Source organism: Augochlora pura, chromosome 10, assembly GCF_028453695.1.
Source record: "Augochlora pura isolate Apur16 chromosome 10, APUR_v2.2.1, whole genome shotgun sequence".
Classification (NCBI taxonomy): Eukaryota; Metazoa; Arthropoda; class Insecta; order Hymenoptera; family Halictidae; genus Augochlora; species Augochlora pura.
This window is the reverse complement of record NC_135781.1, coordinates 23,554,263-23,582,160: the sequence shown is the minus strand read 5'-3', so window position 1 is coordinate 23,582,160 and position 27,898 is coordinate 23,554,263. Positions and strand designations below refer to the sequence as shown.

The following is a 27,898-nucleotide window of genomic DNA, read 5'->3' as shown; positions in this document are numbered from 1 at the left end:
CTTTCGGGGTAATGTTAGGTAAGAGTTAAAAGCAACAAAGTCGCGATTTCGTTATTACTTTTTAAGTATTAATAACAAATGTGATGTAAATCAGTCTGCGCCATGTGCTTCTATCACAGACTAACAAGACTTGCGCGCGCCACTATCGGCGAATCAGAGAGATTTTTAATCTTTAATACATACTGAAAAGAATAAAGTTGAATTCGTAATTGTCTTGTATTTGATTTTCGCTATTGATATAAGTATGTATTATCATGGTGACTGGTATTTTAAATTTCATCCTACCTGTTACTAAACACTCCATATTATTTATACATATATTATAATGGTAAAATGTAAAAAATCCATGTATTGGTAAATATAAAAATATTTTTTGATAATTACATCTCAATTTGAAATATCAAATGATAGTCACATATTTATACAAAATATTTATAGATTTTTAAATATTTGGAAAGTGTTATGTAGTAGTGCTTGCACTGAAATTTTTCAAATTGTTTCATTGATGTAAATATACATACATGTATCTATTCATATATGTATCTATTCATATACATATATGAATGAATATATATGTGTGTGGCTGTAGCACGTAATATGTCATTGTATATGCATATGTATGACATATGTACATATTACATAGTACGAGCGATACCACGAGCTAAGGTCACGTGGTTCACCCGTCGTGTATTTCATGCTCGTCATTTCAACCCGTGCGGTTGATCCATTCGGTACTACTTATTTGGAATTTTGTGTAAATTACTTAATTCAAAAAGAAGAATTTAAGATAATTTTCGGATGGTTTGGTATCGAAATTTAAATAGACAATTATTATTCTGCTCTTCTCACGTGGAACATGTATACTGTATCAAAAGGGCCTAGCAAAATTGTCGCCAAGACTCGAAGAGGTACGAATACAACGATTATTATTATATTGAATGTGTTCACTTGAATATGAAAACAGTTATGACATTAGTTTCGTGTAACATCATAACTTTTTAGGAATTAGTCAGAATCTCGAGAGATTGGAAACTTTACGTGATTTAACGCGTAAGGCAGATCCTGACGATAACCACGAGACCACCCGGTAAGTAGTGCCCTAACCCATCTTAACCCTACTTCGTTACTTTTCTCCCTCTCTCCTTGTACTTTAAGCATTACGCAATTCATAATTCTTCATCGAAAACAATGTTATCTCTCTGTTAGAAATTTTACACAATTAAAGTTTTACTTGAAATGTCATAGACAAATGTGTACTACAAAAACGTTTATATAATACACAGCTTGAAATATTTTTTACTGTTAATATATATATACATTATGTATATTTATAAAATCAATCTTGATTTTACAGGCATGTACCTAAACCAGTCTTTCACATGAATGGAAAATCTAAACTCAGTTCACATAGGCATCAAATACAGGAAGTTATCACACCACAACATGAGGAGCTTATTAAATTTGTTTATGAATGTAGGTTGAAGAAATGTAATGTTATACTCTATTACTATATAATATATATATACTGTTTTATAATGCTCTTTTAAAGCTTTTTAAATGGATATGAAAATACATACATACTTATATATGTATGGCATATTTTGCATAACATATAATGTTGCATATTTATATGAAATATGTATTACATCTACAATTTTATTTTTCAGCATGGAATCAGGTAAATACAAGACAAAGAAGTGAATCTTCTGATGGTTCTGACTGTTCAGAGCCTTCCAGTAAGTTATATTATATGTTGTACAATGCAATTTGTATTAGGGATGTCCATAAAAGATTAATCTTTCACAGATTGGTACTAGATTAATATCCCTAAGGATATACTTAAAGATCTGCCCTAAATTGACATCAGTATTTTGTACCTTCATTAATGTTCATAAATGTATTGAAATAGTTAAACATAAATTTCATAAATTTTATTTAAAAGTTCATCAAGTGCTTATAACTTTATCTGAATTTGTTTTTTAGGTCCAAATTCTATAGTGTATTATAATGATGGAGAACCAAATGATAGTCTCCAAGGTTAGTATTAGTTATCTATTTTAAATAAATGTACATAAGATATATTATAAAGTAATATTTATTTTTAAAAAGCATAATTACACAATTCTGTGGCTGCAAGGAAGAATACTGCAAGTCACAAATTTTGGTTTCCAAGATGTTGTCACTTAAGTTCTGATCATTAATGCTTTGTATCAATAGTGTTTCAAATTGCATAATTTTTTTAAGTCTATAGAATTTGTTTTTACAATGTTTCTTCTAATAAATATGTAAATCTTATATGCTACAGTTTAATTAATGCATTCATTTAAATTTTTTGAAATTGTGACTTGCAGTGTTTTTCTATTTACTTTATACATAATTTTAATTTTCTATTTACTTTATACATAATTTTAATTTTCTATTTACTTTATACAAAATTTATCTATTTAATTTATACTTAAATGAATTTATAAAATATTTTCTCATACAAAGAATATATTTTTATTATACAATTTTGTATAAGCTTTCATGTAATTGTGAAATTTCAGACTTTAAACCATTCGATTTGGAATCTTGGTGGGGAAAACGATTATTTAACAACATTACAAAATCGCTTTGAGACAAAAAGAAGTTTTGTCTTAAGTTGTCACAAGTTACGAAGATTTTTGAAGTAGTACAGAATGGTGACCAGTGTTGAGAAGATTAGTCTATTTCAAATTGTAAATGCAAGAAGAATAACTGAATTATTGCATAGTGTTGAACTGGAAGTGTAAAGATGAACCTGGCTAGCAAGCTACCATGGAATTTCAATCGGTGAATCTACAGTCTCATATAAATACATAAATGATTTTATACATTTTTCTATTACACTATAAACGAAATTGTTTTTGTACAAGTTTAGCATCAAACTCAAATCTAATCATTGGAAATTTTTTATAAATGCATATATATATATGCGTATATACGTACTAGACATTCTCATTTCAAATAATTTACATTGATCAAATACGTATTTTCATTAGAAGTACTTTGCAAAATATACAGTGCAACAACGCGTAAAATTTAAGGAACTACATTTCTTAAATGTTGCTTCATATTTTTAAGGCTGTTCCGATTTTAGAAAGTGTAAAAGTGTACAGAACTTTCTTTAAGTATAAAAATAATGTGAAATTCAAATTAAAGAAATTTAACGAAATACAATATGAGACCGGTGATTTCGTTATTAAAAACTTTTATAGGTTTTTAAAATAATGAAGGTGAAGATATATCTCCTAAAAGCATACCAAATAGGGTTAAGTACAGACAGGAATCCCTGATGGTATGAATGCAGTGTGGAAAAAATGGATTTTTAACCATAGAATGATGTACATATTACATACATTGTTTGTGTGAATGCATAACACATTGCTGATATTGTTATGACAAATGTATCTAAATACTTTTACATAAGCAGTTGTTTAGTATAACTTTGTAGACTGATAATGATTAAGATTGTCAAACAATTGCCAGACAAGGCAAAGCTTGTCCCTAATGTATTTGCAAACTCTACTTTCAAAATTTTTATTTCACACTGATTCAAATTAATCACCTCTAGGTTTAGTGGTCTTTTTTTTAGTTTTGATTTCCACTAGACAGATTAATTACATAAAGCCCGAGTATGAAATGTAATACAATTTTGAAAAGCAGAGTTTGCGAAAGTAGTCAAAATGTAGTGCAATATTTGGCCATTCATGGCCGAATATTATAAATAAATACAAGAGTTTATATATTAAAACTTTTTTTAATCATTTTAATTTCTGCACCATTATTAATTTAAAAATTGTTGCATAAGAAGAAAACATTAATAATTTAATCATATGCTTCGTACAATCATAATAACATTTTCAATAATAACTAAAAATTTTAAAGTATAGTGAAAACGTATATCATTCCATATATTATATTTTGTCAAAATCAACTTTAATTTTATTTATTGACCTATATTATAAAATATGTAGTTAGTTGTTTTTAAAAAATCAAATTGTAATTAATACAAGCAGATGTTTCTGTCGACATCTATGTTTACATTATAGTGTTTCACAATCACATGTCACTTTATACATGTCTTCATTGCATCAGATTCTATGTCAAATGTTTACTTACATAAGTTGATTGGATTGACTTATTGAATTATTAAATAAAATTAAGGATATATGATAATGTATTATTGAATATATTTATATATATATAATTCGGTAAAAGGGAAAAAATACAACAGTGATTCAGTTATATAATGGTGCATGTAACAAAAAGTTCAAATTTTTGTATAGCAAAAAATAATTGCAACATTGAAAATATCTAAGAAAAGGTTATTTTTTTAACGTGGTTAAACATATTACATATGTTTTTTTCTTTATCTTAATACATTAATAAAATTTTTTAGGTTATTTTACCTTTTACTATTATATTTTTTACGTAGGTAACCTTTTCAAGATACAAGTATTGCATTGCATATATTTAAAGATAACTTATATTTACAAAAATATGTGCGAGCTTTTAATAGATAAAAGTCTCATGGGTGTAGCAGCTGTACACAATGGTTTGATTGCATTAAAAGACTGTCAGGCAATTTTACGTAGAGATTATGTTGACATGGTAGGAAAGGTAAATATATCATTGTGCTTAAAAATGCTTTTTAATAATTAATAATAATTCAATAGGTCAAGTTAATATCTGGTGGCAGAGAAGAAAGCAAATTATTGTGTGCAGAATTTGTGGGCCCTGGGATGTTAACAGCTGCAGTTTTAGGATATAAAACTGCACCGCCAAAAAATAATATTCTGAGAGTTATAGATGAAATTGAATTAAACGATTCTTCTGGTATGCAAATTCATTATTTATTATATAATTAATAGATTATGAATGAAGTTTTATAAATCAAATGGTAATTACTGTTTTAACATATTAATATATTCATTTTCAGGAATATTGTTAATTGTACCTGATTATGCTGCATATCCTATAAACTTTACATGGGCCAAATTACGTGCCATTGAAAAAGGATATAATATTAAAATAATTATAGTAACTGTGAATTCTAATTCAGTCACAGAGGAACAAAGTTTTTTGTGTACACAATTTTTATATAAAATAGCTGGAGCCATGTCAGAGGAAGGAAAACACATTAATGAAATATATTCCTTTTGTACTCACCTTATAAATAATAAAAAAATTCAACTATTAAGGAGAGGTACTTATTTGCCAAAATTGAATAACATTAGTTTATGATATCTATGGAATGTTTATAAAGGATTCATGGAAATTACGAAACATTAATGCTTTCAGATTTAACTGAACATACATTTGAACCTTTTGTAAGTTCAATAAATACAGTATTCCAAGATAAATTTAAGGAAATTTCTTACACAACAGACAATGATTTTGTCAATGAGCCAATTGCAATTTTAGTAAACAACTTTGGTATTGGAGAAAATATTAATATTTACATGTTATAATTATTTACTTGTGTAAGTTATATTTTCAAATTTTATTTTTTTAGGATCAACCCACTCCGAAATTTATACTTTCATTTTAGAGTTTTTAAAACAAATGGAAATGTGTGGTATGCAAGCAAGACGAATATATATAAAACCATTATTAAATAACTCGAATATTAAATTTTTTGATATTTGTGTTTTAAATTTGTCACTTATGCCGGACTTAATTAAATATTTGGATTTTCCAACATTTGCACCTGCTTGGCCAAGAGTACTAACTTCAAATATATTAGAAACAATGGAGGTAATATATCAGATCATCCCATAAATTATTATGTTAATGTTCATATTTGTAAAAAATTAACTAAACAGATATTTGTGACTGTATTTGTTTTCTATGTAATTAAATAAATAGGTAAATAGAAAATTTTAATTATTTATGAGATGATCCGATCAATTTAATGAAATAATCAATATTTGTAATATACATACATACATATCACATTATATTAATACAGTAACTATACATATATATATACATATTGACTTTCAGGGGGAAAAAATAAATTTGTGTACATCAGGAAGATATTGTAAGGTAATAGAATTATATTTATCAAATAATATTATTTTCAAAGAGTACATAAATTAAGTTTTAGCGTAGGATGATAACTCAACGAACACAAATTTGCAAGGACCTTCAATGTGTAATGAAACTGGTAAAAAATTTATGTCGATTATATTAACTGCATGTGAAGCCGTAATAGCATGCACAAATCAACTGAACAGATTAGATCGAAAATATGGGAAGGGAGACTATGGTACAAATTTTGCAAATGGAGCTTTAGCTATAAAAGATGCTATCCAGGTAATAAAGTGTGACACTTAAAGTACAAAATAATGGAATATTATTAATTAAAAAAACTTTGTAGGAAAATAAAATATTAAGTATAAATCCATGTATTGCATTTAGGCAAATTAGTCATATCATCGAAAGAACAGTAGATGGTGTACAAGGAGCACTTTACTCTTTATTTTTTGATAATATTTCTAAGGTAAGGTATAATATAGCAATATTAGATATGGTTGCTGTATAAATTCAAAACTTTTAGGCTTTTTCGTCATATGAAACTACTACACAAATTACAATTGGCACATGGTTCAATGCATTAACTACTGCAATTGAAGCAATAAAAGAACTTGATGTACCTTGTATAGATGACCATGTTTTTGTAGTTGTTTTGAGAGCAATTCAATTAAATCTAGCAAAAGCATTGAACGAAAACATAGACCCCATTTCTGCTTTTGGTGCAGTCGTAAAAACTGCTGAATATTTCATTGCTGATAATGTATGTACGCATATGTAATATTATTTATTTATTCATTTAGTTGAATCAATTCGTGTGGTAAAATTTTTTTTGAGTATGATTATATTTCAGAATTGCTAATTATAAATTATTAAGAATTAAATTATGTAAAATGTATTACAGAAACTGAAATATCCTTGTCCTGATGCACATGCAGTGGGTATATGGATGCGAGGTGCGTATGAAGGTACTAAATTAAAATTACTTAATTATAATGGAAAATGAAAAGATATCGTAAATATTTTGTATTTTAACATATTCACTGCCATATCATTCAATTTTGAATAATCAAATCATTCATTAAGATCTAAAAACTAATTTTTGCTAGGTAATTGATAGAATGTATGTAGAATATAACTATAATAAAAGAAATTGTAAGTCTACATTTTATTTTTTCGACAAGCATTGAAAACTTATATTACTTATATTACTTTACTGAAAAATAATTTCAGAAACGAAAACATATTAACTGCCATTGTGCATTTGAAAAAGTTCACTTTAAAGTTTAAACGATTTGAATTGTCGCGCATGTTTCTAATCCGTGCGTGCAGAGCACGGGCTTACGAACTTATTGTTAGAGCAAGTATACTTGAAGGCAGCATCTATTACTTTTGAATATGTGTTGTACTAGAAATATTAGGGAGTGGAGAAAGTTGAGAGGTTCGATCCGGTCTACCTGAACCTTCGCGCCGTAATCCAGTGCGTCATTCTGGCCGAGATATTAACCCCCTGCCTTTGACTCGTTGCAACCAGCCTTATGGCCCATAATTGATCCTTACTTTCGAGTTCGCTTCGCTCACACATTCACACTCCGTGTCTAAAAGTCTAGTTTATAACCAGCTTACTTAGTCATATTATATGATCTAATATTTAGATTACGTCTTTCAAAATCCATGTTGCGTCATATGCGACGTTTTAATATTTAATATTAATGAGTATGTAAAAATGTGTAATTTTCGAAAATTAGAAATATGCATATTTTTAGAATTATAATTTCGTAAAATGAATTTAAAGTTTAATCGAGATATTGATACTGATGTTAATTAATTGAATAATATGGTTTGATTTTACATTATTATTGTAGATACGCTCAACATTTTAATAATTAGTCAGCAATTTTAAATGATCATGTCTTACAATTATTATTCCTTCATTGAATTGTTGGATTTTATATACTGTAGTGTCTCACCATGTCAGGTGCAAAGGACTCAGAAATTTGAGGTATAATACAGAAACCGCCTTTCTCTGATTGGTTTATGCTCTACAGCTAAGCAGTGCTGCTCTTACATTTTCATACGAAAAGAAAAAGCGAACAAGAGAGCACGACGTCAGCATAAACACAAACGAAATCAGTCACACGAATGACCAATGTAGTTTGCCTCCCTTTACCATCCTTGTGATCTCACTTTTTTCGCGTACCGTACGCCGGGTGCTAATATTCGACATGTACTTTTTGCCTCGTAAAATTATTCACTACATTTACCAACGGTTTTTCAAATAATGCTCAATGTACATTGAGATATGTTTCGAATGTACGTGTTTGTAGACAACATTCCGACAAGTTGAGCAGGCTAGCTAATTATTTCATTGTCCTGAATATTAGCGCGAAATAATGAAAGAATGTTGCAAGTGAAAGTGTCTTTCTCATTTAATGTATAAATATTAGTTTTAAAGAAATCCAAAAGCCATCCAGAAAGTTATTGAAACTGTGCAGTATCATAGCTTTCGATATCGCTATCATCATGTTCTGTAGCAATAATAAGATTAACAAAATCTCCAATACAATTCTCACTATTACTTTCACTAAATGAACATTTTAAATATTTTAGTTTCAATAATTCCGTATCCTAACAGAATACAACGAACGATTCGCAAAGCTAATTTAATAAGAAATAATCACGTTAAAGAACGGGAAAGGTTAGGTTTGTTTAAGAATCGTAAAGAATATCATTAATAGTAAACTTACACTTTTAATTGAAGGTACATTTGCTTTCCGAAATGTCGGTCACGATTTATGACGTCGGTGCACTGATTTCATACAATGTTCGGATGAGTCTAGGTCTATGACCATACCGATCAAACAGAGTTTAGATAGCGAATCTTTTTCAGCTTTACTAGATCTTCGGAGCAGGAATTCAGTATCATCATGGATTGATGACACCTCATCCTCTGACGTATTGTCATCCGCCGAGGGATGCGGAATTTAAATTATAATTATTAACCCTTTGCACTCGAGACTATTTTAATTCCGAAATAATGACATTTGTTTCAACCTACAATATTTTCATTTTGTATTTGTTTTTATTTGATACATACAAAAATAATCGCGTATCTTGTAGAAGACTTCTGTTATTTGATAATATATCGAATGCATATAAATTGAATAATGTGAAAATTCTTCCGAGAATAGTATAGCAATTTTTAGCGTTGCCACAATGTTAGGCCTTCGACTTACGGGAGCACCCGTGGGAGGTATGGGGTGTAGTGTCCTTATGTCGTTTATATTGTACTGGGTATAACCTTAACTTTTATACTGAGCATATTAGAAAGATACAACATTCATAATCGTATTTATAATGGGTGGTGATATGTATACCGTTAACGAAAAGTACAAGTCGAATGTCGCGCCGAGTGTTTCAAATGGAGCACCAGGCAAACGTATGCGCCAAAAGAATGAGACCGCGAATACGGATGAGTGAGATGGCTACGTCTTGTCCATTTGGACACTCACGCATAGAGCCCGCTGCTTCGTTCTGTCTCTTTCGATAATTTCCTGTTCTTCTTTTAAACCAACTGCGCGAAGCTGGATGCGCATTAAATGGTGGGGATAAAAAGGCGCAATATGGTGAGATAGAAATGGCTCAATATGGTGAGGCATCACTGTACGTACACTATATACGTGCCGTATCTAGTAGTATATATGGTCTAAGGTAGTTGCATTGAATGTAAATAATGGATAGTTTAATACAAAATTTGTGAAAATACAAGATAAAACTACTGTATACCAAGTGTCATTAATAGCCAAAAAATGGGTCGCCGTTCTATCAACACCACAAAAAGTGGGAAGTACATGAATCCCACAGACCAAGCACGTTAGTAAATAACATAACCAAACAGTTTATTTCTTTCTAAACAATCGTGAGTTATTAATTACCATATTACAGGAAAAGAAGCACGTAAAAAGGAATTAAAAAAGAATAAAAAGCAGAGGCAGCTGGTACGAGCTGCTGTTTTAAAGGGCAAAGATCCTGCTCAAATCATTGAAGAAATGGAAAAGATAGATCAGATGGGTTGGCATAAGTTGTAGTGCATTTTACATAATTATTAATACCATTATAGAAATCTATTTCCAAAATTTCACTGACAACGTCATATGCAATTCTATTAATTCTATTAATTCTTTTTCTGTTACTTGTAGAATATAATGTCATGCAGCCTCCACCGCTTAATGAGAAAGTTTTAAAAGACAAAAGGAAAAAACTGAAGGAAACTCTAGATCGTGTATTGAAAATGTATGTAAGTACTCTCAAAATAATATTTTTCTTCAAAAATTGTTGGTAAGACTAATTTAAGATTTAAAATTTTTCAGAAAAATATAATGCATGTATAATCTTTTGCAGGCAAAAGATGATCAAGAGAAATGGGCAGAGTTGAAAGAGCAATTAATACAGTATGAACGTAGGAGAATAGATCTAGTTTCATATTTTGAAGCTGTGCGACATGCACAACAAGTACAAGTTGACGAAATTCCTTTACCTTCAGCTGGCAATGATATATCTCGAATGTATCCTGGTATATCTAAATGTTTTGCTTTAATTTATAACAGATTTTGCTAACAGTATTGCAATAATAATATTTTTACAGGTTCTTTAACATCACAAATACCTCTACCAGATATGCCACAGCCACCAGCACATATGTATCCCCCTCATCCACATTATTTACCTCAACATCATCCTTTGATGAACATACCTATACCACCAAGTATTCTAAAAAAAACAAGTGCATATGCAACATCTCCTTCTATACCAATATTAGCACCTAATAAAGAACCACCAGGGGTTCCACCATTTCCACCTCCAGATTTATCTAGTGATGAAGAAGATGTACCTGAAAAGGTTAGTTCTTAAAGATTTTCTCTTATTATTATTGCATAATAATCATATAATTGTAACACAGGGTAAAGAACCGGTACAAAAATTGAGGACAATCCGATTTGCGGATGATAAAGAAGACAAGCAAGAGTCAGATAATAAAGAGAAAGAAACAGATAAAGAGAAAGAAAAAGAAAGAGATATGTCAAAAGTAAAGCCAACAACATTACAACAAAAGATGTTGGCTATGGCAGGACAAGATATTGATCAATTTATGCGTGAAATGGAAGTCGTCCATAAAAAACGAGAAACCGAACGAGCTCAAGACTTAAATGCTCGATTATCCTTACTCGAAGCAGAGAACGAATCTAATTCAAAATCTAATAACAAATCTAGCAATAATAAAACTGAAGAAGACGATCTTGAACCTCCAGGAGCATCGGATCACTCTTCTAACCATAATCAGCATACATCTTCGCATTCCCATTCTCAACATGCACAACCTCATACTATGCCTCCCATGGGAATGCCACCTCATCCTTTAATGTATAGACCACCACCACCACCTCTACACTTAAGAATGCCTCCACCACCACCTCCGCGTATTGGATTACGGTTACCTCCTGGTAAGAACATACGTGTTATAGTAGTCATTATTAAACGAAAAAATGAAAATTTATGTGAATAATGAAATTTGAAATTTAGGTCCCCCACCAGGGATGCCAAGAATGTTGAGACCTGGTCCACCGAGTATGCCTAGAATGCCTCCCCCGCAAATGCAAATGCCAAATCTATCGAATATGACAAATATAGGAAATCCTCAAATGCAGACACAATCAGGAACTGGATCGCAACCCAAAACACCCAATGTTCTTTCTGCTGCACCGCAATTGATTAATAGGAAAGATAAAGATGGAAAGAGCACTACAACTATCGAAGCGAAGCCGCAAATTCGAAATTTGGCAGCCGATGTTACGCGATTTTTACCTACATCTCTTCGAGTGAAAAGAGACGATAAGAAAAAGCCAAGTACTTTATCGAGACTTACAGAAAGAATACCAGAAACGCAACCATTACGCACGACGCAGCCCAAGACTAAAGATGACGCGTACATGCAATTTATGCAAGAAATGGAAGGATTGCTTTAAATTTGCATTGCATTTTACTACAAGTTTATGAAGATAGAAAATGATAAAATCCTGTAAAATATGTTATTACTATTACTGCCACGATGAAGTAATTAATATAAATTCCTTGATTCAAACCTTATGGTTTATGAACTTTTATGTTTCTATTGATATGCATATATACCTAAAAAATTCATCCAATCCAACGTAATTCATTGTTAAAGATATCTTCATTCCAACGGGAACATCGTGTATAGGTGTCGTGGAATTTTAATTGTTTAATATATGTTTATTAACTCTTCCAGCAGTTTTTGCATTCAAAAGGAGCATGAAATCATAAAATGGACTGGTCATATAAGCGGTGGCTTTTAATGTAATTTTTTGCTCTGTTATGTAGCCGGAAACACTCGCAAATGTTATATTATGCAGAGCATTCGAAATAAGGAATATATCGCTCATTTTTCGTATATAATTTATCGTTTTATTTACCGAAAGAATATCACAAATTACGTGTTATTACAAAATAATTTCATTTCCTAAAAATATTCAAATATTCTTACGGGCACAGAGAAAGTAAAAAAATCTTGACACTAATCAGAGGCGACGTATATATTATGTAAAAATATCAGTACTACCTTAAAATGTAAAATGATCATTTCTCATAATATATGAAAGTGGTCTCTTCTTTCTGTACTGTAAACTAATAATGTCTTTTTTATTGATAAATAATCAAAATTATATGTAATATATTTAATATATATGTATAATATGTATGTATTTTTTGTATGCGCTTGTAGTACATATGTATGTGTTTACGGATGTCCAATGGTGTCAGATGAAGAGCAAAAAACCACGTGACAGGTGATAGTTTCATCAGTTCCAATGGTAAAACGATTGTCAGTGGACCGGTGAATCTTAACTAATAATGCTCCTTCCAGGACTTGTTCCGTGGTTGGTTTTACCTTCTCTGACACCAGTAGTATATGTGTTCATACATTATATTATTGATTCTCATCATACCCCCTCCACTGTATATAATCCAATGATCGAAGCATGCGCAGTAAGAAAAAGATGGCGGGTTTTCTACTTCCGACAACAGTAAACAACGTCATTTCCTTCTTCTCTGTAACACGACGACTGTAATTCGTTCCAATTCATTCTCGATTACCTGACCTGTGGAATTCGCGCTCACATTATATAAAATTTTAAATTGTGTCGACATTTCTCGTAAAAATAGTTGAAGTCTGCGTATTAATGTTGAATATAACAGAAATAAGTATTCTGCGCACCTAATATTTTGCTCTCGATCGTGTTGAAAGTGACTCCAACTAAGAGCCAGAAGTCAATATGTATACGAGAAGCAGACAAAGCCAAGGATATTCCAACAGTAAGTCTTTGAAAATCTCTAAATACAAAATTATTTATCATGCAGCAATTTTTATGTAACTGAGGTACATTGTAAATATTCTAATAGTTTCAATAGAAAAAAAATCAATATTATATATACCGGCTTTTCGTGAATGGCGTCTCTGAAGGGACATCAATTTAACAATCATTATTAGATATTAATTATATGCCCTAATTTTAAAATCAATTTTTAGAATTTACATTTTATATGTGTATAAAAAAATAGATATATGATTATATATATTATATATTGAGGCTAAAAATATATATTATACAAAATTGATTTGCTTGCAATAAATATTGCTTTTGATTGTAATAATTCACAGAATATAATAATTTTAAAAATTATATTTGCAGCGAGGAATCAAAATAATCCAACATTGAATTACCAAGGTCAAAATACAGTAAGTTTCTTTACCTTTTTTACAATAAAACTGCAGTAGTATCTTATATAAATTTAGAAAGATTCTGTATAAATAATTGTGGCTTTATATAAATGGTTACCATAGGAAAACATATGATTTTAGATAAAAAATGTAGTCTAAATATATGTAGTAGTTTTTACGTTCCATATTAAGTATTTGTTTTATAAGATTTCAATTTATGCATTGAAAAATTTAAGGGTATAGAAAAGATTTATATAGAAATAAATATTGACTTTATATTTTTAAATATAAATATTAGTTTCATTTGATAAAAGTTTTAATAAAAATGAAATATAAATGTCGTTTGCATCGTTATAATTTTATAAATCAGAATTTTAGTTTCTTTAACTAATTTTTCTATCTGGACATTGAAGATTTTCTTAACTTAATAGAAAGTTTTTAACAATAATTTTAAGACAATTTCTAATATACTGAGCATATTTTTCTATAGCTTAAAATATACATGTATTTAATGAATGTATTTTGATGAAAGAATTTCAATACAAGTACAAATAGTGGAAGCATTTTTTGATAATATTCTGGTACGTATACCAAACTATATTGAAGTTTTATTCATTCTAGAATATCATTTGGTATGTATACCAGAAATCTATTACAAAGTGTTTCATACACATAAGCATATGTATATTCATTATGAAGATAATATTAATTATATATATTTTTTATATACAAGTTCAGTACAAATATATATATAAATAAATATATATATATTTATTTATTTATATATATTTATATGTATATGTATATATATCAAAATGGCTAGAATTATGTTGTTTAAGCAACAACAGAATATTCTGAATCAATTTGAAAGGTATTGTCCATTCATATTGTTGATACCACAATTTTTTTCTAAATAATGAAAGACAATCATACCAAAAATTACATAAGACGAGGAATTTAAAAAGACTATAATAAGAGATAAGCATTTATTTTAAACCTCAAATCAACTATAATAGAAAAATATTTTTTTATATTCTCTGGTTTATTTTATCTATATCAAACATCTTTTTATATCTGTAAAACAAAATTATTGAAGTAAATTATACTTTTATAAGAAAATTTTGTATCGAAAAAGCTTGTTATATTTTATATTCCTCGCAGTCAATCTGTGTAGTTGTTCCATTTGTTGTTTCCAACATTTCAGCCATTTGCATGTACTAATTAGTGGTCCCTACTTTCCCCTCCCCTGCAATGCAGGAAATAGTAGCTATACAACAATACCGAGGAGGTCTATTCAGCCAGGGACTAGTTCGTCAGTTACCCACATAGCATAGCCTGCCACAGGCCATATTTTTGATAATGTACTGAACTGATGTTTAAATGTGACAATGTTACATTATTTATTGTTTTGAACAATGTTTCATTACTACAAGACACTTAATACAAGGTATATAAATCCATATATTTTGTGAGTATACATTCAAAGGAACAAAGTTTATTTATACATAAAACATTTATTAATTATTCAAATTCAGTCATGTTGTTAGTCTGCATTAAAGTATAGAAATTATTTTGATAAAGTGTATCATAAAATTAATATTACTTTTTGTGTACATTTTTCATTACTTAACACTTTAACTACTCGCAGTTATTAATCATTTTTTAAAAATCAAAGGCACATTATTGATTGTTTTTCAAATAGGTTGTTCAATAAAAATAAAAACATTATTGATAAAGCAACAAATTGTTTTGGATATAATCTAATAACTTCTCAAGAATATTGCTTAAAGAAAACTAGGCTTCTTTGAGTACAGTATAGTCATTCAAGAATCTATTAATAGATTTTAGGTAGCTAAAGTGTTAAAACATTTCATAAACATGGCTCAGTTATAAATAAGAAAATATTGGCCACAGACGTATTGGTATGAGTTATGGGGGTAGCATTAGACTGCTTCAGAGTACACATACGATGCTAGACCTTGGTGGGATAGCACAACCGTAGAGGTTCCTTGTGTAGCGGCGACCCACCCTCTTTTTTACAGTTTAATCAAGGCGGCTTCCAAGGTTCGCAACCCTCTCCTAATCAACAAAGCAATTATAAACAAGGAAATGCACAAAACGTACAAACATTTAAACAACAACCACAACAGCAGCAAGTCACATCAAGGAATTTACAACAGGGGAAACCACCACAACCACAGCAACAGCAGCAGCAGCAACAACAACAGATTAAACCACCACAGCAACCAATCTCATCTCAAATACAACCTCAATCCCAACCTCAACCTCAACCTGTTCCACAACCTCAACCTCAACAACAATCTCAGCCTCAATCCCAAGCACAGTTGCAATCTCCAGTTCAACCCCAACGATTAAAACCAATTCTGAAACAGACATCCCATACACAGCAGCAAGCTACACCAACTGTGCAAAATAGTCCTACTCCGACTTCTCAACCACCAATTCCTGCTCCAACATCTGTAACAACCAATTCAAATCCTACACCACCAGTAACAAACAATGCTTCTGATGCAAAGAATGATAATCAAGTGCCTGAAAATACCGATGTTGAAATGCAAGATCAACAACCTAGATGGAGACGTAAAGTACCTGGATGTAAGTTTTTTTGAATGCCAATGAAGTATATTATCAATCAAAGTAATTATGAAAAATTAATTACTATACAATTTTTATTAAAAATTCACTCCAATGATGACAATTCACTGCGCAAATTTGAAAATTTCAGTTACTAAATACTCCAATATTTTATTGTTGAGTTGTAACATTTTTAATAACACTTGTGAACACATTTTTCCTGATTCTTATGGAAAATAAGATCAATATATAACTTTGATTTGTTTATGCTAAATAAATTTTATGCATTTAGTTAGGGTAAACAAAAGACTCAAACGACTTCGTTTGAATCAACGTTTAAGGAAAACATTGCAGCCAAAGAATGCAATTATGGTACTGAATGAAATGAAGGCTGGAGTGCAGTTCACATTCCCTGAAACCCAAGGAATGCCAAACTCTCTTTATCTTGTTCATGCAGAGGTATATTTTAAATCATGTATTCTTATGTGTTTACAAAAGTGTCATGAGTGTTTTAAAATTTAATTAGCCATTCTTAATAATAGCTTGATGGAAAAACCTATGTTGGACAAGGATTATCGAAACCACTTGCACGACAGAATGCTGCTGAAAATGCATTGAAAGCTTTATTACTCGAAAAAATGACAGCAGCATCTTTAAAAGCACGTATTGATGCAGAGACCGATGGTATGATAAATCAATTGACGGATTCATCCAATGTATCGAAGGATGATAGTAACGAAGAAGGTGCAACACCTATGGATACTAATGTAGACGAGAGTGATGAAATCCCATGGAGTTCTCTGGCAAGTTTTGCTTTGTACAAACTGTTCCTCGAGTGGCATAATCAAGGAACATCAGTCCCAGTTTCAAGACCTGGATTACCATCACCTGTGAAAGGAGTTAAGAAGGAGATTGCCCATGTTCCAAAAACTCCGGTTCAGAAAGAACTTCCATCGAACGCCACAAACATACATCCTGTAATGTTATTAAACCAAATGAGACCAGGTTTAACATATGTGGAATTGAATCGTGTTGGTAATCCACCTAATACAATGTTTACACTTGCAGTAGAAATTGATGGGGTCGAATATGCAGGAACAGGTAACATTGCATATTTGCTATAAAAAGAGGTTTCTAAAGTATTAATAGAATTTTCAGTTCATTTTTACCACTAGAAGTTTTATTAATGTTAAGCATGCATGTGGAAATTTTCATAAAGATCTGCAATCTATTTATAACAATAATTAGTACATTTTAAATTGTATTTGAGTCAACATGTGCATAAATAATAAGTACACTTCCAGACAAAAGTTAAGGAACTTCACATATCATTAACTTTTAAGTAAAATTTGATATTTTAAAAATAGGAATGGATAAAATAAATTATAAAGAAATGTATAATATGCATCTGTGTAACGCGTTTTTTAACTTTTGTTCGTAAGTTTTATAATTTTAATCAATTTCTTACTAAAACTACTTATATATTTATATATATATATTACAGCCAAAAACAAAAAAGATGCCAAGAAAATAGCTGCAAAGTCAGCACTGTTGGCTTTGTATGGTTTGAACTACCCAGAAGAAAATAAAGCAATTCTTCAAGAACTTGCGTTGGCTTGAAACAATCTTTGAATAAGAGAATATCTTAATTTTTTATTTTATGACTTCAATTTATATATTGTGTGAACAACTGCAGTTGCAGACAAGATTTTAAAACTTGAACAACCTGCAATAATAATATAAGGTTTTTTCAATTTATATTTATAAATATATAGAATTTATGTACACATATACATACTGAAGATATGTATAATATTCAGTTGTCTATAATATCAACAAATTTAACCCTTAGGGCTCTATGGACGCATATATGCGTTTGGCGAAAGTGGCCGTTGTGGCCGAAGGACGCAGATATGCGTTTACTCTAAGTCATAAAGATCGTAAGCGCTAGCCGCGCGCCGTCCCTACGGACCGTTTCGGCCGGGAGTATTTAGAGCCCTAGAGGTTAAAGAGTATTCAGTTCAGTTCAAATCATCCTTCAAATAGATCACCCTGTGTAGCCTTTTTAATTTGTATCTATAACAAAATGACATTTTATCGATTACGATATTTTAAATGAATTGTAAAATTTTAATCTTCTTCGTATTTATTATGATTATCAATTTAAATGTACCATTGAATGTGACGATATACATATACACTGAAGTAGATGCAACGATTGATAAAAATATCATTGTGTTTGAAATCAGTAAAATATACATCTGAAAGATCACTCATGTTTAACTAGTTTACTTTGTAGATAATATATTACTGGCCCCATTTGCAATCTGAACATTTTGGTGTCAATTTCATATTGACATTTAAATCTTAATGTAGCCTAATAAATCAATATTTACAAACAAATATTATAGCGTGTTTTTATTTAATCATAAATAATTTTCAGCCATATACCTATTTTAACCTTAATTATTCTAATGATTTGTCTGCTCTTTAATAACCCAGATAGGAGATTAGAATTGGTTACTATGACAACAATTTTCAAAACATTCGTGTAGGTATCGGGTCATTTGTGCTCCATTATACATTGGAAACATGCAACCGTTAAAAATAGTAGTTATAGGACCTGTTAGGGTAATGTTTCGATTAAAAAATAATATTGCTTTTCGAACTTTATTAATATTAAAAGTATGAAATTAAATTCTAGTAAATTTCAACAATTTATGAAGATATATATGTTTTAGAGTGGTAAAACAACAATAGCAAATTTTCTAGCTGATGCCACCGAAATACCTTATGATTATCATCCTACACAAGGTGTTCGAATATTAGAATTTGAATTACAAGATATAAATGTGAATAGCAAAAATATTGCAAAAGATATCGAGTTATGGGACTGTAGTGGAGATCGCAAGTATTCCTGCATATTTTACTTTAATATATTGTTTTATTTGCAATGCCAAATAGAGAACATACAATATAAAAATATTTTAGATTCGAAAGCTGTTGGCCAGCAATAAGAAAAAATTTAAATGGTGTTATATTGGTGTATAGTGAAAAATCTGATGAATGTTCGAAACAAATTCAAGAATTCTACGATTATTTCGTTACTCAAACGAAATTAGGTCCAGATAAATGTGTTATACTTTGTTATGATCCTGAGAAAAAAAACCCAGAAATATCCAAAATTATTTGTAAGTATAAATATTAACTTCTAATTATCTTGTATTTATAAAAATAATGACACATTCCTATTTTATTATAAATATAGCTTCAACATTTGTGAACGTATCACATGTAAAATGTAATGTAGATAGTGGCGGAAGTAAACTTAAAACTGATTTTTCTTCATTTATAAGTACAATAGTTAGTAAATTGTACAATTATGAAGATGAGGAACTGAAAAATATGTTAAATGAAAATATATTATTTGCAAAATAATATTATTTTTATTTTACTTTCATTTTACATACCCAAAATATGTATGGTAATTATAAATTTCTTATTAATAACAAATGCATACATACACTATACATTGTATATAAAAATTGTGTTTATTAAATATTATAATATAATTAAATATATATTTCCGTTTTCCCTCTTTTTATACATATGGCAACATTGTTTAATTACATATGTACTCAGTATAATTTATACTACACTGAAACAGTTCCATGAAAATATTTGTACTGTGAATATACATAATCTTATTATATGAAAACTTAGTTTCATTCTTGAAATATGCTAAAAATAATTACCCTATTATTGTTAATGTTGATAATATCTTCTACCTTCATTTAAAAGCAATTTGCGCCTAATCAGGTATTTAATCAGAATGTTTGGTATTGTATTAACTATTTTGTCGGGTTAATAAGAAGCTCTTTAGATCATTCCATGCTTTTTGTACTTGATCTCGAGTCACATCATGACTCCATAAACTACATATAACAACATTAGCTTCTTTAACTTGTTCCACATTATTAGGTTGAACTTGAATACGTAATTTTGCATCAGTTTCAGTTAATCCATTTCTATCCATCACTCGTTTTATAGCCTAAAAATTAAAATACTTTAGATTTTCCAAAATTCAATATAAAATTATGAGTTAAAAATTTAATGTTGAATACAAAAGATTCAATTAGGAAGCACTGACCTCCTCTTGGGGGATAATACAAGTCCAAATTTCATGGCAATGATTTTGCCACTTGGCTTGAATTAATACTGCTGCTTCCATTACAATTATATCAAACCCTTTCACATAAAAATCATTTATCTTTTTCTTTGCTTCATCTAAAATTATGGGCCAAACTATTTTATTCAATTTATCTAACTGTGTCTGGAAATAAATTTATGTTCTCAAACATAAATTCAAATATGATTGTAGACAATATTAAAATTTATATGAACTTACTTGATCATTAAATACTATGTTTGCAAGTATTTTCCGATTAATAAATCCATCTGATCCCAGAATAGTGGGACCAAATGCTTCAATTGTAGCATCAAAACATTGGTTTCCAGGTAAATATAAATCATGTGCTATTTTGTCACAATTTACAAGACCTGCCCCTAGTTCTTTCAATTTTTCAGCTACCGATGATTTTCCACTTGCTATACCACCAGTTAAACCAATAATATAAGGTTTCAGAGGCTTGTCTCCTATATTCTAAAAAAACACTGAAACTAAAATTCATTTTACTAGTAGCATGTTGAATAGACTGTAGATCTTTATAGCTTTTTTAATGCATGAAGATCCACAGTCCAATGATTAATACATACAGGAGGTCGAAGTCTCGTTCCCAGTAATCGTATTCTGTTATTAGTGGAACTAATTTTAGATTCTTCATGTGCTCTATAATTTTCATCTTTTACCAATTCCACAACATGAATATCTAATGTACACAAATTCTTTTGCATACGCATTTCATTTACTTTGTCTCCACCACGTTTTGTTTCTTCACTAACTACTAGTAGTTCAAATGTTGGATCATGCTTTGTTGGACCATACATATCATTTATTTCAACCACATCATATATTAACGTTGAATCTATGTCTTCTAAAAAATCTTTAACATTAGAGATCCTTGTTGAACATGGTTCTATTAATTCCCACAATAATTTCCCTATAGAAATTATTACATTAAAATTTTCATAAATAGAGTTCCAAAAAATTATATTTTAACGTTATGTAAAATTCTTACCCTGCAATATATTTGTACTAGTTACTCCAACTGTAAGTTTTTCTGTACAACGCAATACAGCTTCGCTTAAAAGTATTTTATGACCATTATGCATTTGATCAAATGTGCCACCAAGAACCACATTCTTATACATTTTTTCTTCCTTTGTGCATACCTTTGCATCTGTATTCTTTGGTTTGTGATCATCATTCCAGCTAATAAAGTTGCAACTCATGGAAGTGTTAGCTAGACAATCCTGTATGAATGCATTAGCTTCGTTTTTACTGTAGTGGTGATCAAAGATTACTATTTCCACAGGTTTTTTGGTATTTATTATTGATAAATTAGAATTTTTCATACTTGTCAGTAAAATTCGAATGTCAAGTAGTGAAGATATTGTTGATGTATCAATGTAAATATTCGAAATAGTTCGAACATAATTTGTTAATCGTTGTGAAGAACTTGTAATTGTGTATTTATTAGATTTAAAAATGTTCTTCTCTGGGAAATACTGTATATATAAAGTTTTTAACACATGTTTTTTGATAATTGGCAATAATTTCGTTACTTTTGATGGATTCGTTAGTATTAATAATCCGGTATTTGCCATCGTATGGCAAAGTCTTTAACTTTTCGGTTTGACGATTATACTGTTATATTGTGTAACTTAATCAGACCAGGTTAGGATTAAATTACCCAGCATATATTAAGGTTATGTAACGTTGGAAAATTGTGTTTTCTTATCTGCTGTGCGAATGTACATAATCACGCAATTCAAGAACCATATCTGGGAGCAACAAAGTTCTGGAATTGAGAGAATGCAACGAATAGTTGTACTCTGATTGGCTAACGATTCATAGCTGGACAGTGCTGCCTTCATAGTTAATGACAAGAGAGAAACTAGCGAGTAAGCAAGACAGCACATCAGTGCAACCACATATGAAACGAGCAACCGAGTTATCACAACCTTCGAATTATACTTTTCGCCTCACGGGATCCCTGACCATAATTGCTAATGAATTTGCGAATAATGCATATATACAGGGTGTATCAAAATTATTGTAACTCCTAGAAATCAGAGATTCCCGAGGTCATTTGGAGTAACTTTTGCCTTAGCGAAAATGCAATCCGCGGTTTTATTTACGAGTTATTACTGAAAAACCGTTGCCAATGAGAGACGGGAGCGCGAATTTTCAACATGCTGCAATGAAGTACTGCCAGCGAGCTAAACCATGTTTCGCTCCGGTGTGCGACGGAAGGAAGGGACTACACTCAAACTCTGAGTTGTGTTCGAAATAATGAACAATTAGTGCATTTCCTGAATCTTTTTATTAATTTGGAAAAATCTTAGAAATATTATTAATAAGAAATTCGTCTATTTAGTTTAAATCAACGTCATGCTTGGAAGATAGTCCATTAACCTTGGACAACGTATGAAAAACGGCACAGCTTAATTCGTATACGATTGTGACGAACACAAAGATGTCTTCGTGTAAGCTACTCTAATGTTAATTTTCACTACACTATCATTAAAAACTGATCACTAATAATTCAATAATAGTTATGAATGATAATAATTATTGCTAGTTTAATACGTGTGAGATCTGTCGTCTCGTAAAAGGTACTGTTTGAATTTCAACTGTTTTTCATCGATCGCTAAACAGTCGTACACAGATCAACTGTGTCGGTCATCATACATTGTAAGAGGTTAATGCGCTATCCTCTGAACATGACGAAGAGAATGCAATATTTAGGCTGACTTTGCCGCCCCAACGATCAGACCAGGCGATGCGATTTAATTACGCATTGCTATAATTAATTTTTAACAGAAATCGAAATTTGCTTTCGGAAAATTGTTATATTAAGTCATATTTCTTCATTTTGGGACGTAAAGTAATCTTTTGGATTTTCGTTCGTCGAATTTGTGTTTCGGCAAAATAATCACTTTGAATTGATCTCAAAAGCAGTGTTGCAAGAAAATCGCGTTGCAGTTCAGTCATTCGTCTTCCAGGGCCCATACTGCACATGCAACCCCCCACAGTGTAGTATTCGCTATTTTTCTTACTGCTGTAGAAAAAATTAACGAAGGTTATATCAATTTTGCGAAAATTGTCCACACGTTGCATCTTGCGTTAGAGTTGCGAAATAAATAAATGCCACGCTTCGAGTAGCCGTACACAAAGATCAAAGTTCCCCGGAATCGTCACTTTTAGATCTAAGAAATTAATATCGACGTTAACAGTGCAGTGTCCCGTTTCATTTGAGATATTTAACATCAAGTTTTATAAATCAGTGATACAAAAAAATGATCTGTGTTTGCTTCACCCTATTTATTTTCTATTCCTCTCTACATGGAAAATATAATTATTCGCTCTGACTTTCTCGTAGGTCTCTAAAGCAGCAACCTCCTCCTGGCGAGACCCGGGCAATCGGTATCATCCTCGACTTCAGGATACCTTACGAATTGTAATGTGTTTTGAATCGAGAATGATGTCGAGCTAATAGCTGCAGATTACAAATTCTTTTCTAAATCGTAAAAGAGTGTATAAGGCTGTAACAAATATGTATGATTCTCGAAAGCTTATATTGAGGAATATCATCGTCTCGTTCACCGATGGATGCGTAATTTTAATACTTCAAATCAGTAATGGGAATAATTTTTCGTTTAAAGATTGTCGAACTTGGTACATTCCTCCGATCGGAGGTCCTTCAGGGACTTGCTCATGGGAGGGGCCCGTGAGTGAGTACGGGGCGTAGCGTCACCGAAGTACCCGAGACGCCTATAGGTCGTTAGGATTCTTAATTTAATTTTGTTAGATTTTGTTTGGTTTTTGAATGTTGGTTCGGTTTCCGATGTGATTCAGTTGTTCAGCGTTGGATTTCCTCTTTAAATTGCACTCGTGTGCGGGTTAGCTTGGCACTCATGTGCTGGTGTTACATTTCTTGTTTCGCTCCATCACTATTTATATGTTCTAACTAACTAATAATTTATTTCAGATTATTACAGGCTATCTGCAGTAGGATCATCAGCCGCCGTGGGATCATCGTTCGCCGAGGGATGCGTGCGACTTATTAATAAGTGCGTCTTATTTAAGTAGTATTAAGATCACTCAGGGACCTCCGTCCCATGGGAGCATGCTCGGGGGGGGCACGGGGTGTAGCGTCCCCAAGTTACCCGAATCGCTAAAAATATGTCGAGTATTATTGCCTTAGCTTCACTTGTTCGCTACTCGTTGTTAACTTTCGGACCATAAGTCCAAACGTATATCTCATATTCGGCGAATTATCATGCGGCGTGGGCATCCAAACGTGGCACCCGCAATGGGGGACACTTCTCCTTATTGTTTTTCGGCATGTAAGACGTCTTTTACCTTCTCACTGAGGGCTGCGGGTGCAGGGGGGAAATGTCCAACCGGATGTAAGTGTGGGTGTTACTTTTGGATCCTCATTCCAATTGATAAAACGTCGAATATTGAGATCTGCGAAGCTCTACGACTTGTGCAAGTATTGTTCACGTCGCGTCACCCTCGAGCAGGGGCCTTCTGCTCTCGCTCGTTTTTAAGTCTCGCTTTGAAAGAATCAGAACCTTCTGCTCTGATTCATTTTGGTTCTCGTGGATAAGTGGCTTCTCCATTGATCCACTTTTGGTCCGCAATAATACTTGACATATTGTTTCACCGGTGAAAGGAAGGGAGCCATAACGAATTCTGGTTTCGTTCTGACTTCCTTTCGGGTCTCCAAGTCCAGCAACCTCCATGTGGTGACACTCGGGCAATCGATATAATTTTCGATTTCCAATCAGCTGTGAATTCGTTTGCAACTAATTCGAAATCGACAATTACATGGAGCTATTGGCTGTGAAGTGGTGATGGGTTTTTTAAATATGAAGTAGGCTTTGTTTTTGTACTCGTATGCATGGTTTGTGGTGGTATATCTGTGGTGATTGGTTTTTTAAATATTAAATAGACTATAAATTGGCAAAATATTTAAATTTCGTGACTATTATTACACATCGGAGTCAACATGCATATCCTAATTTTTCAAATTAATACAAACTTCACTCCTTGTCCATTATTTCGAACGCTACTCAGAGTTTGAGCGTAGCCCACTTCTTCTGTCGCGCCCGGGAGCGATGCATATACCACGTAGTAGCACGTTGAAAATTCGCGCGCCCGCGTCTTATTGGCTACTGTTTTTCTTCAATAACTCGTAAACAAAACCGCGGTTCAAATTTTCGCTAAGGAAAAACTTACTCTAAATAACCTCAGGAACCCCTCATTTCCCGAGGTTGTAATAATTTTGATACACCCTGTATATGAGAACAGTGCTTGATTTATGTATAAAAATGTGTATGAAAACAGTGCATGATTTTTATACGAAAACAGTACGTAATTTATAGTATATAAAGACAGGATTTGCTTCATAAATGAAAGAGTATACATCTGTAGACAATATTTTGCCAAGTTGAGCAGGATAAGGTCTAGCTAATTATTACATTGCCCCGAATATTAGTGCTAAGTAATGAAATAATATTGTAAATGAATAATGTGTTTAATAGTCTCATTTAGGGCAGCTTTAAAGCTTATTTCGGACAAACTTGTGACACATTTGAGGACTTTTCTGGGCGGTTTTAAAATCAGGTCTGGATGCGTAAAAAGAATGAGACTATAAGTACGGTAAAGTGAGACGTCCTATGTTTTTCGCCTGTCTTTATTATCTGTCGTTCTCTTCCTAAAGTAACTGCGCGAAGTCTGATGCGCAGTAGAATGTTGGAAGAAAAACATGCAAATTCTATTATTACTGCATGAAATTCAATTTGAAAGGTTTACTAAATTTGTAGTAATATTTTCTTTATTCTAGATATGTTTCATATAAAATACGCAGTAATAGTTTCACAATGTTCTATTAAAAACAAATTAAATACTAAAGCAAACCTTAACACTATGTATAATTTTAATAGACATATTTTATCTTTTTCATAAATATATATTAAAATATATTTTGTATTTTTTTATCTACCACTTCTAACTACTCTTATTATATTGGTGTGGAATAACTTCTAGAAATTTCATAGACTGGAACTTCTTGATGTAAAATTAACCATTGTATCAATTTTGTATGGTTATTAGTAACTGCCATTTTTAGAAAATTATTGTACCATGAATTTTTAGTACCAAATTTGCATCCTAAAAAAATACTTTTATTGTAAATAATACAAACCTTTTTACTACTTTACGCATAATTGTGCAATTAAAATAACAAACCTGTTTTATATAATATTTCCAGACAAGAAAAATCATTGTTTAACGGATTATTAAGATAGTAATATATAGCCATGCATAAAGCATTTTCTCCTGCTACTGTAGTTATAAAAGGATCTGCACCTAGGATAATTTCATAGAACTTAAAAATGTTTGATAGAATATTATTATTTTTGTTTTTTATTTTATACCTTTTCCTAACATAAATGTTATTAAGCATGTATGACCATGGAAACAAACTCGATGGAAGGGTGTTAAACCATTAATTGGAGACTTTACATTCAACAATTGTGGACAATAAACAACTATATCAATGCATTTCATTGCGTATACCTTGTCGTAACATCTCTGTAAAGGAATTAAAATAATTGAATCAGTGTAACAAGTCTATTTAAATATGTTTATAAAAATTTGTACTGGAATTTTTTTTAACAAAATGCCTATTTACTTCAGCTGAATATTCCAGTTTGCGAATTAGTTCATTATGGTTAATTATACTTCGTTGTCTAACGATCGAACGATTATAATTTTTAATTTCTTGCAATGTTTTTGAATTGTGTTTTATTTCGCGCGCAGCAAATCTTCTATGACGATATGCTGTAACTTAATTAAAGAAATGTTTTATTATATAATATTGAACAATTAAGTATCTGCCTAAGTTTCCGGGGACGAAAGTTCTTCAATATTTAAAAATTTACCATGAGTACAGTATAGTGCACACGATGTAACGGCAATTACACCTCCAGTAAGTGTAATAACTTTTACAATGTTCGGTACGGTTTCCATTAATTGTATGAAATACTGGCGTAACATATCATAAAATGATTCATCATATTTTAATACAAGACTCATATTTCCACTTGTTGAACACTTTTATCTAAATATAAAATATATAACTATTCCGTGAGAGATCTCCCGATGCGCGCTCCTACTCTCAGTAGATAATGAAGATTTTTCGCGTAGTACGCGCATCGAATGTAATGGCTTCTGTGGCTATATTCACGATAGTTCTA

General features: G+C 31.1%; 7 protein-coding genes across 12 annotated transcripts; 5 read left to right on the top strand and 2 right to left on the bottom strand.

The window, feature by feature from the left end:
• Nucleotides 1–690: 690 nt before the first annotated feature.
• LOC144476325 (MAPK regulated corepressor interacting protein 2) lies at nucleotides 691–3,788 on the top strand. Its single transcript, XM_078193082.1, has 6 exons — nucleotides 691–908; nucleotides 1,003–1,087; nucleotides 1,355–1,473; nucleotides 1,668–1,736; nucleotides 1,984–2,037; nucleotides 2,547–3,788. Exons 1-6 carry the CDS (start codon nucleotides 857–859, stop codon nucleotides 2,615–2,617), a joined length of 450 nt encoding a protein of 149 aa, XP_078049208.1. The 5' UTR covers nucleotides 691–856; the 3' UTR covers nucleotides 2,618–3,788.
• A 216-nt stretch (nucleotides 3,789–4,004) lies between these two features.
• Nucleotides 4,005–7,954, top strand: LOC144476315 (putative dihydroxyacetone kinase). Of its 4 annotated transcripts, XR_013494999.1 has the most exons (12): nucleotides 4,006–4,345; nucleotides 4,457–4,641; nucleotides 4,698–4,857; nucleotides 4,961–5,227; nucleotides 5,323–5,457; nucleotides 5,537–5,778; nucleotides 6,028–6,069; nucleotides 6,136–6,339; nucleotides 6,404–6,526; nucleotides 6,584–6,820; nucleotides 6,962–7,212; nucleotides 7,291–7,954. XR_013494999.1 is itself a non-coding variant. In XM_078193072.1 (11 exons), exons 2-11 carry the CDS (start codon nucleotides 4,522–4,524, stop codon nucleotides 7,061–7,063), a joined length of 1,623 nt encoding a protein of 540 aa, XP_078049198.1. In that variant the 5' UTR covers nucleotides 4,005–4,345; nucleotides 4,457–4,521; the 3' UTR covers nucleotides 7,064–7,221. The 4 variants fall into 4 exon arrangements, 3 of the variants coding, with proteins under 3 accessions (XP_078049198.1, XP_078049195.1, XP_078049197.1); XM_078193072.1 differs by lacking the exon at nucleotides 7,291–7,954 and having other exon boundaries at nucleotides 4,005–4,345; nucleotides 4,457–4,632; nucleotides 6,962–7,221; XM_078193069.1 differs by lacking the exon at nucleotides 7,291–7,954 and having other exon boundaries at nucleotides 6,962–7,221.
• A 1,704-nt stretch (nucleotides 7,955–9,658) lies between these two features.
• LOC144475521 (uncharacterized) lies at nucleotides 9,659–12,784 on the top strand. Its single transcript, XM_078191493.1, has 7 exons — nucleotides 9,659–9,930; nucleotides 10,003–10,128; nucleotides 10,257–10,354; nucleotides 10,459–10,630; nucleotides 10,703–10,956; nucleotides 11,018–11,558; nucleotides 11,638–12,784. The coding sequence occupies exons 1-7, from the start codon at nucleotides 9,867–9,869 to the stop codon at nucleotides 12,078–12,080; spliced, it is 1,698 nt and encodes a 565-aa protein (XP_078047619.1). The 5' UTR covers nucleotides 9,659–9,866; the 3' UTR covers nucleotides 12,081–12,784.
• A 370-nt stretch (nucleotides 12,785–13,154) lies between these two features.
• Nucleotides 13,155–18,719, top strand: LOC144475524 (uncharacterized). Its single transcript, XM_078191495.1, has 6 exons — nucleotides 13,155–13,446; nucleotides 13,824–13,870; nucleotides 15,895–16,468; nucleotides 16,740–16,906; nucleotides 16,990–17,548; nucleotides 17,952–18,719. The coding sequence occupies exons 1-6, from the start codon at nucleotides 13,407–13,409 to the stop codon at nucleotides 18,065–18,067; spliced, it is 1,503 nt and encodes a 500-aa protein (XP_078047621.1). The 5' UTR covers nucleotides 13,155–13,406; the 3' UTR covers nucleotides 18,068–18,719.
• A 179-nt stretch (nucleotides 18,720–18,898) lies between these two features.
• LOC144475525 (intraflagellar transport protein 22 homolog) lies at nucleotides 18,899–20,025 on the top strand. The gene is made up of 4 exons (XM_078191496.1): nucleotides 18,899–19,078; nucleotides 19,189–19,358; nucleotides 19,439–19,638; nucleotides 19,716–20,025. Exons 1-4 carry the CDS (start codon nucleotides 19,040–19,042, stop codon nucleotides 19,883–19,885), a joined length of 579 nt encoding a protein of 192 aa, XP_078047622.1. The 5' UTR covers nucleotides 18,899–19,039; the 3' UTR covers nucleotides 19,886–20,025.
• On the bottom strand, nucleotides 19,976–22,398 carry Ppat-dpck (Bifunctional Phosphopantetheine adenylyltransferase - Dephospho-CoA kinase). 3 transcript variants are annotated; one of them, XR_013494884.1, is made up of 6 exons: nucleotides 21,646–22,398; nucleotides 21,224–21,567; nucleotides 20,856–21,110; nucleotides 20,598–20,780; nucleotides 20,203–20,498; nucleotides 19,976–20,133 (listed from the first exon to the last, which is right to left on the bottom strand). XR_013494884.1 is itself a non-coding variant. In XM_078191494.1 (5 exons), exons 1-5 carry the CDS (start codon nucleotides 22,232–22,234, stop codon nucleotides 20,295–20,297), a joined length of 1,575 nt encoding a protein of 524 aa, XP_078047620.1. In that variant the 5' UTR covers nucleotides 22,235–22,398; the 3' UTR covers nucleotides 19,976–20,294. The 3 variants fall into 3 exon arrangements, 1 of the variants encoding a protein (XP_078047620.1); XR_013494883.1 differs by having other exon boundaries at nucleotides 19,976–20,105; XM_078191494.1 differs by having other exon boundaries at nucleotides 19,976–20,498.
• A 4,170-nt stretch (nucleotides 22,399–26,568) lies between these two features.
• LOC144476487 (uncharacterized) lies at nucleotides 26,569–27,887 on the bottom strand. The gene is made up of 5 exons (XM_078193520.1): nucleotides 27,584–27,887; nucleotides 27,334–27,488; nucleotides 27,077–27,233; nucleotides 26,889–27,008; nucleotides 26,569–26,810 (listed from the first exon to the last, which is right to left on the bottom strand). The coding sequence occupies exons 1-5, from the start codon at nucleotides 27,735–27,737 to the stop codon at nucleotides 26,662–26,664; spliced, it is 735 nt and encodes a 244-aa protein (XP_078049646.1). The 5' UTR covers nucleotides 27,738–27,887; the 3' UTR covers nucleotides 26,569–26,661.
• Between the last annotated feature and the right edge of the window lie 11 nt (nucleotides 27,888–27,898).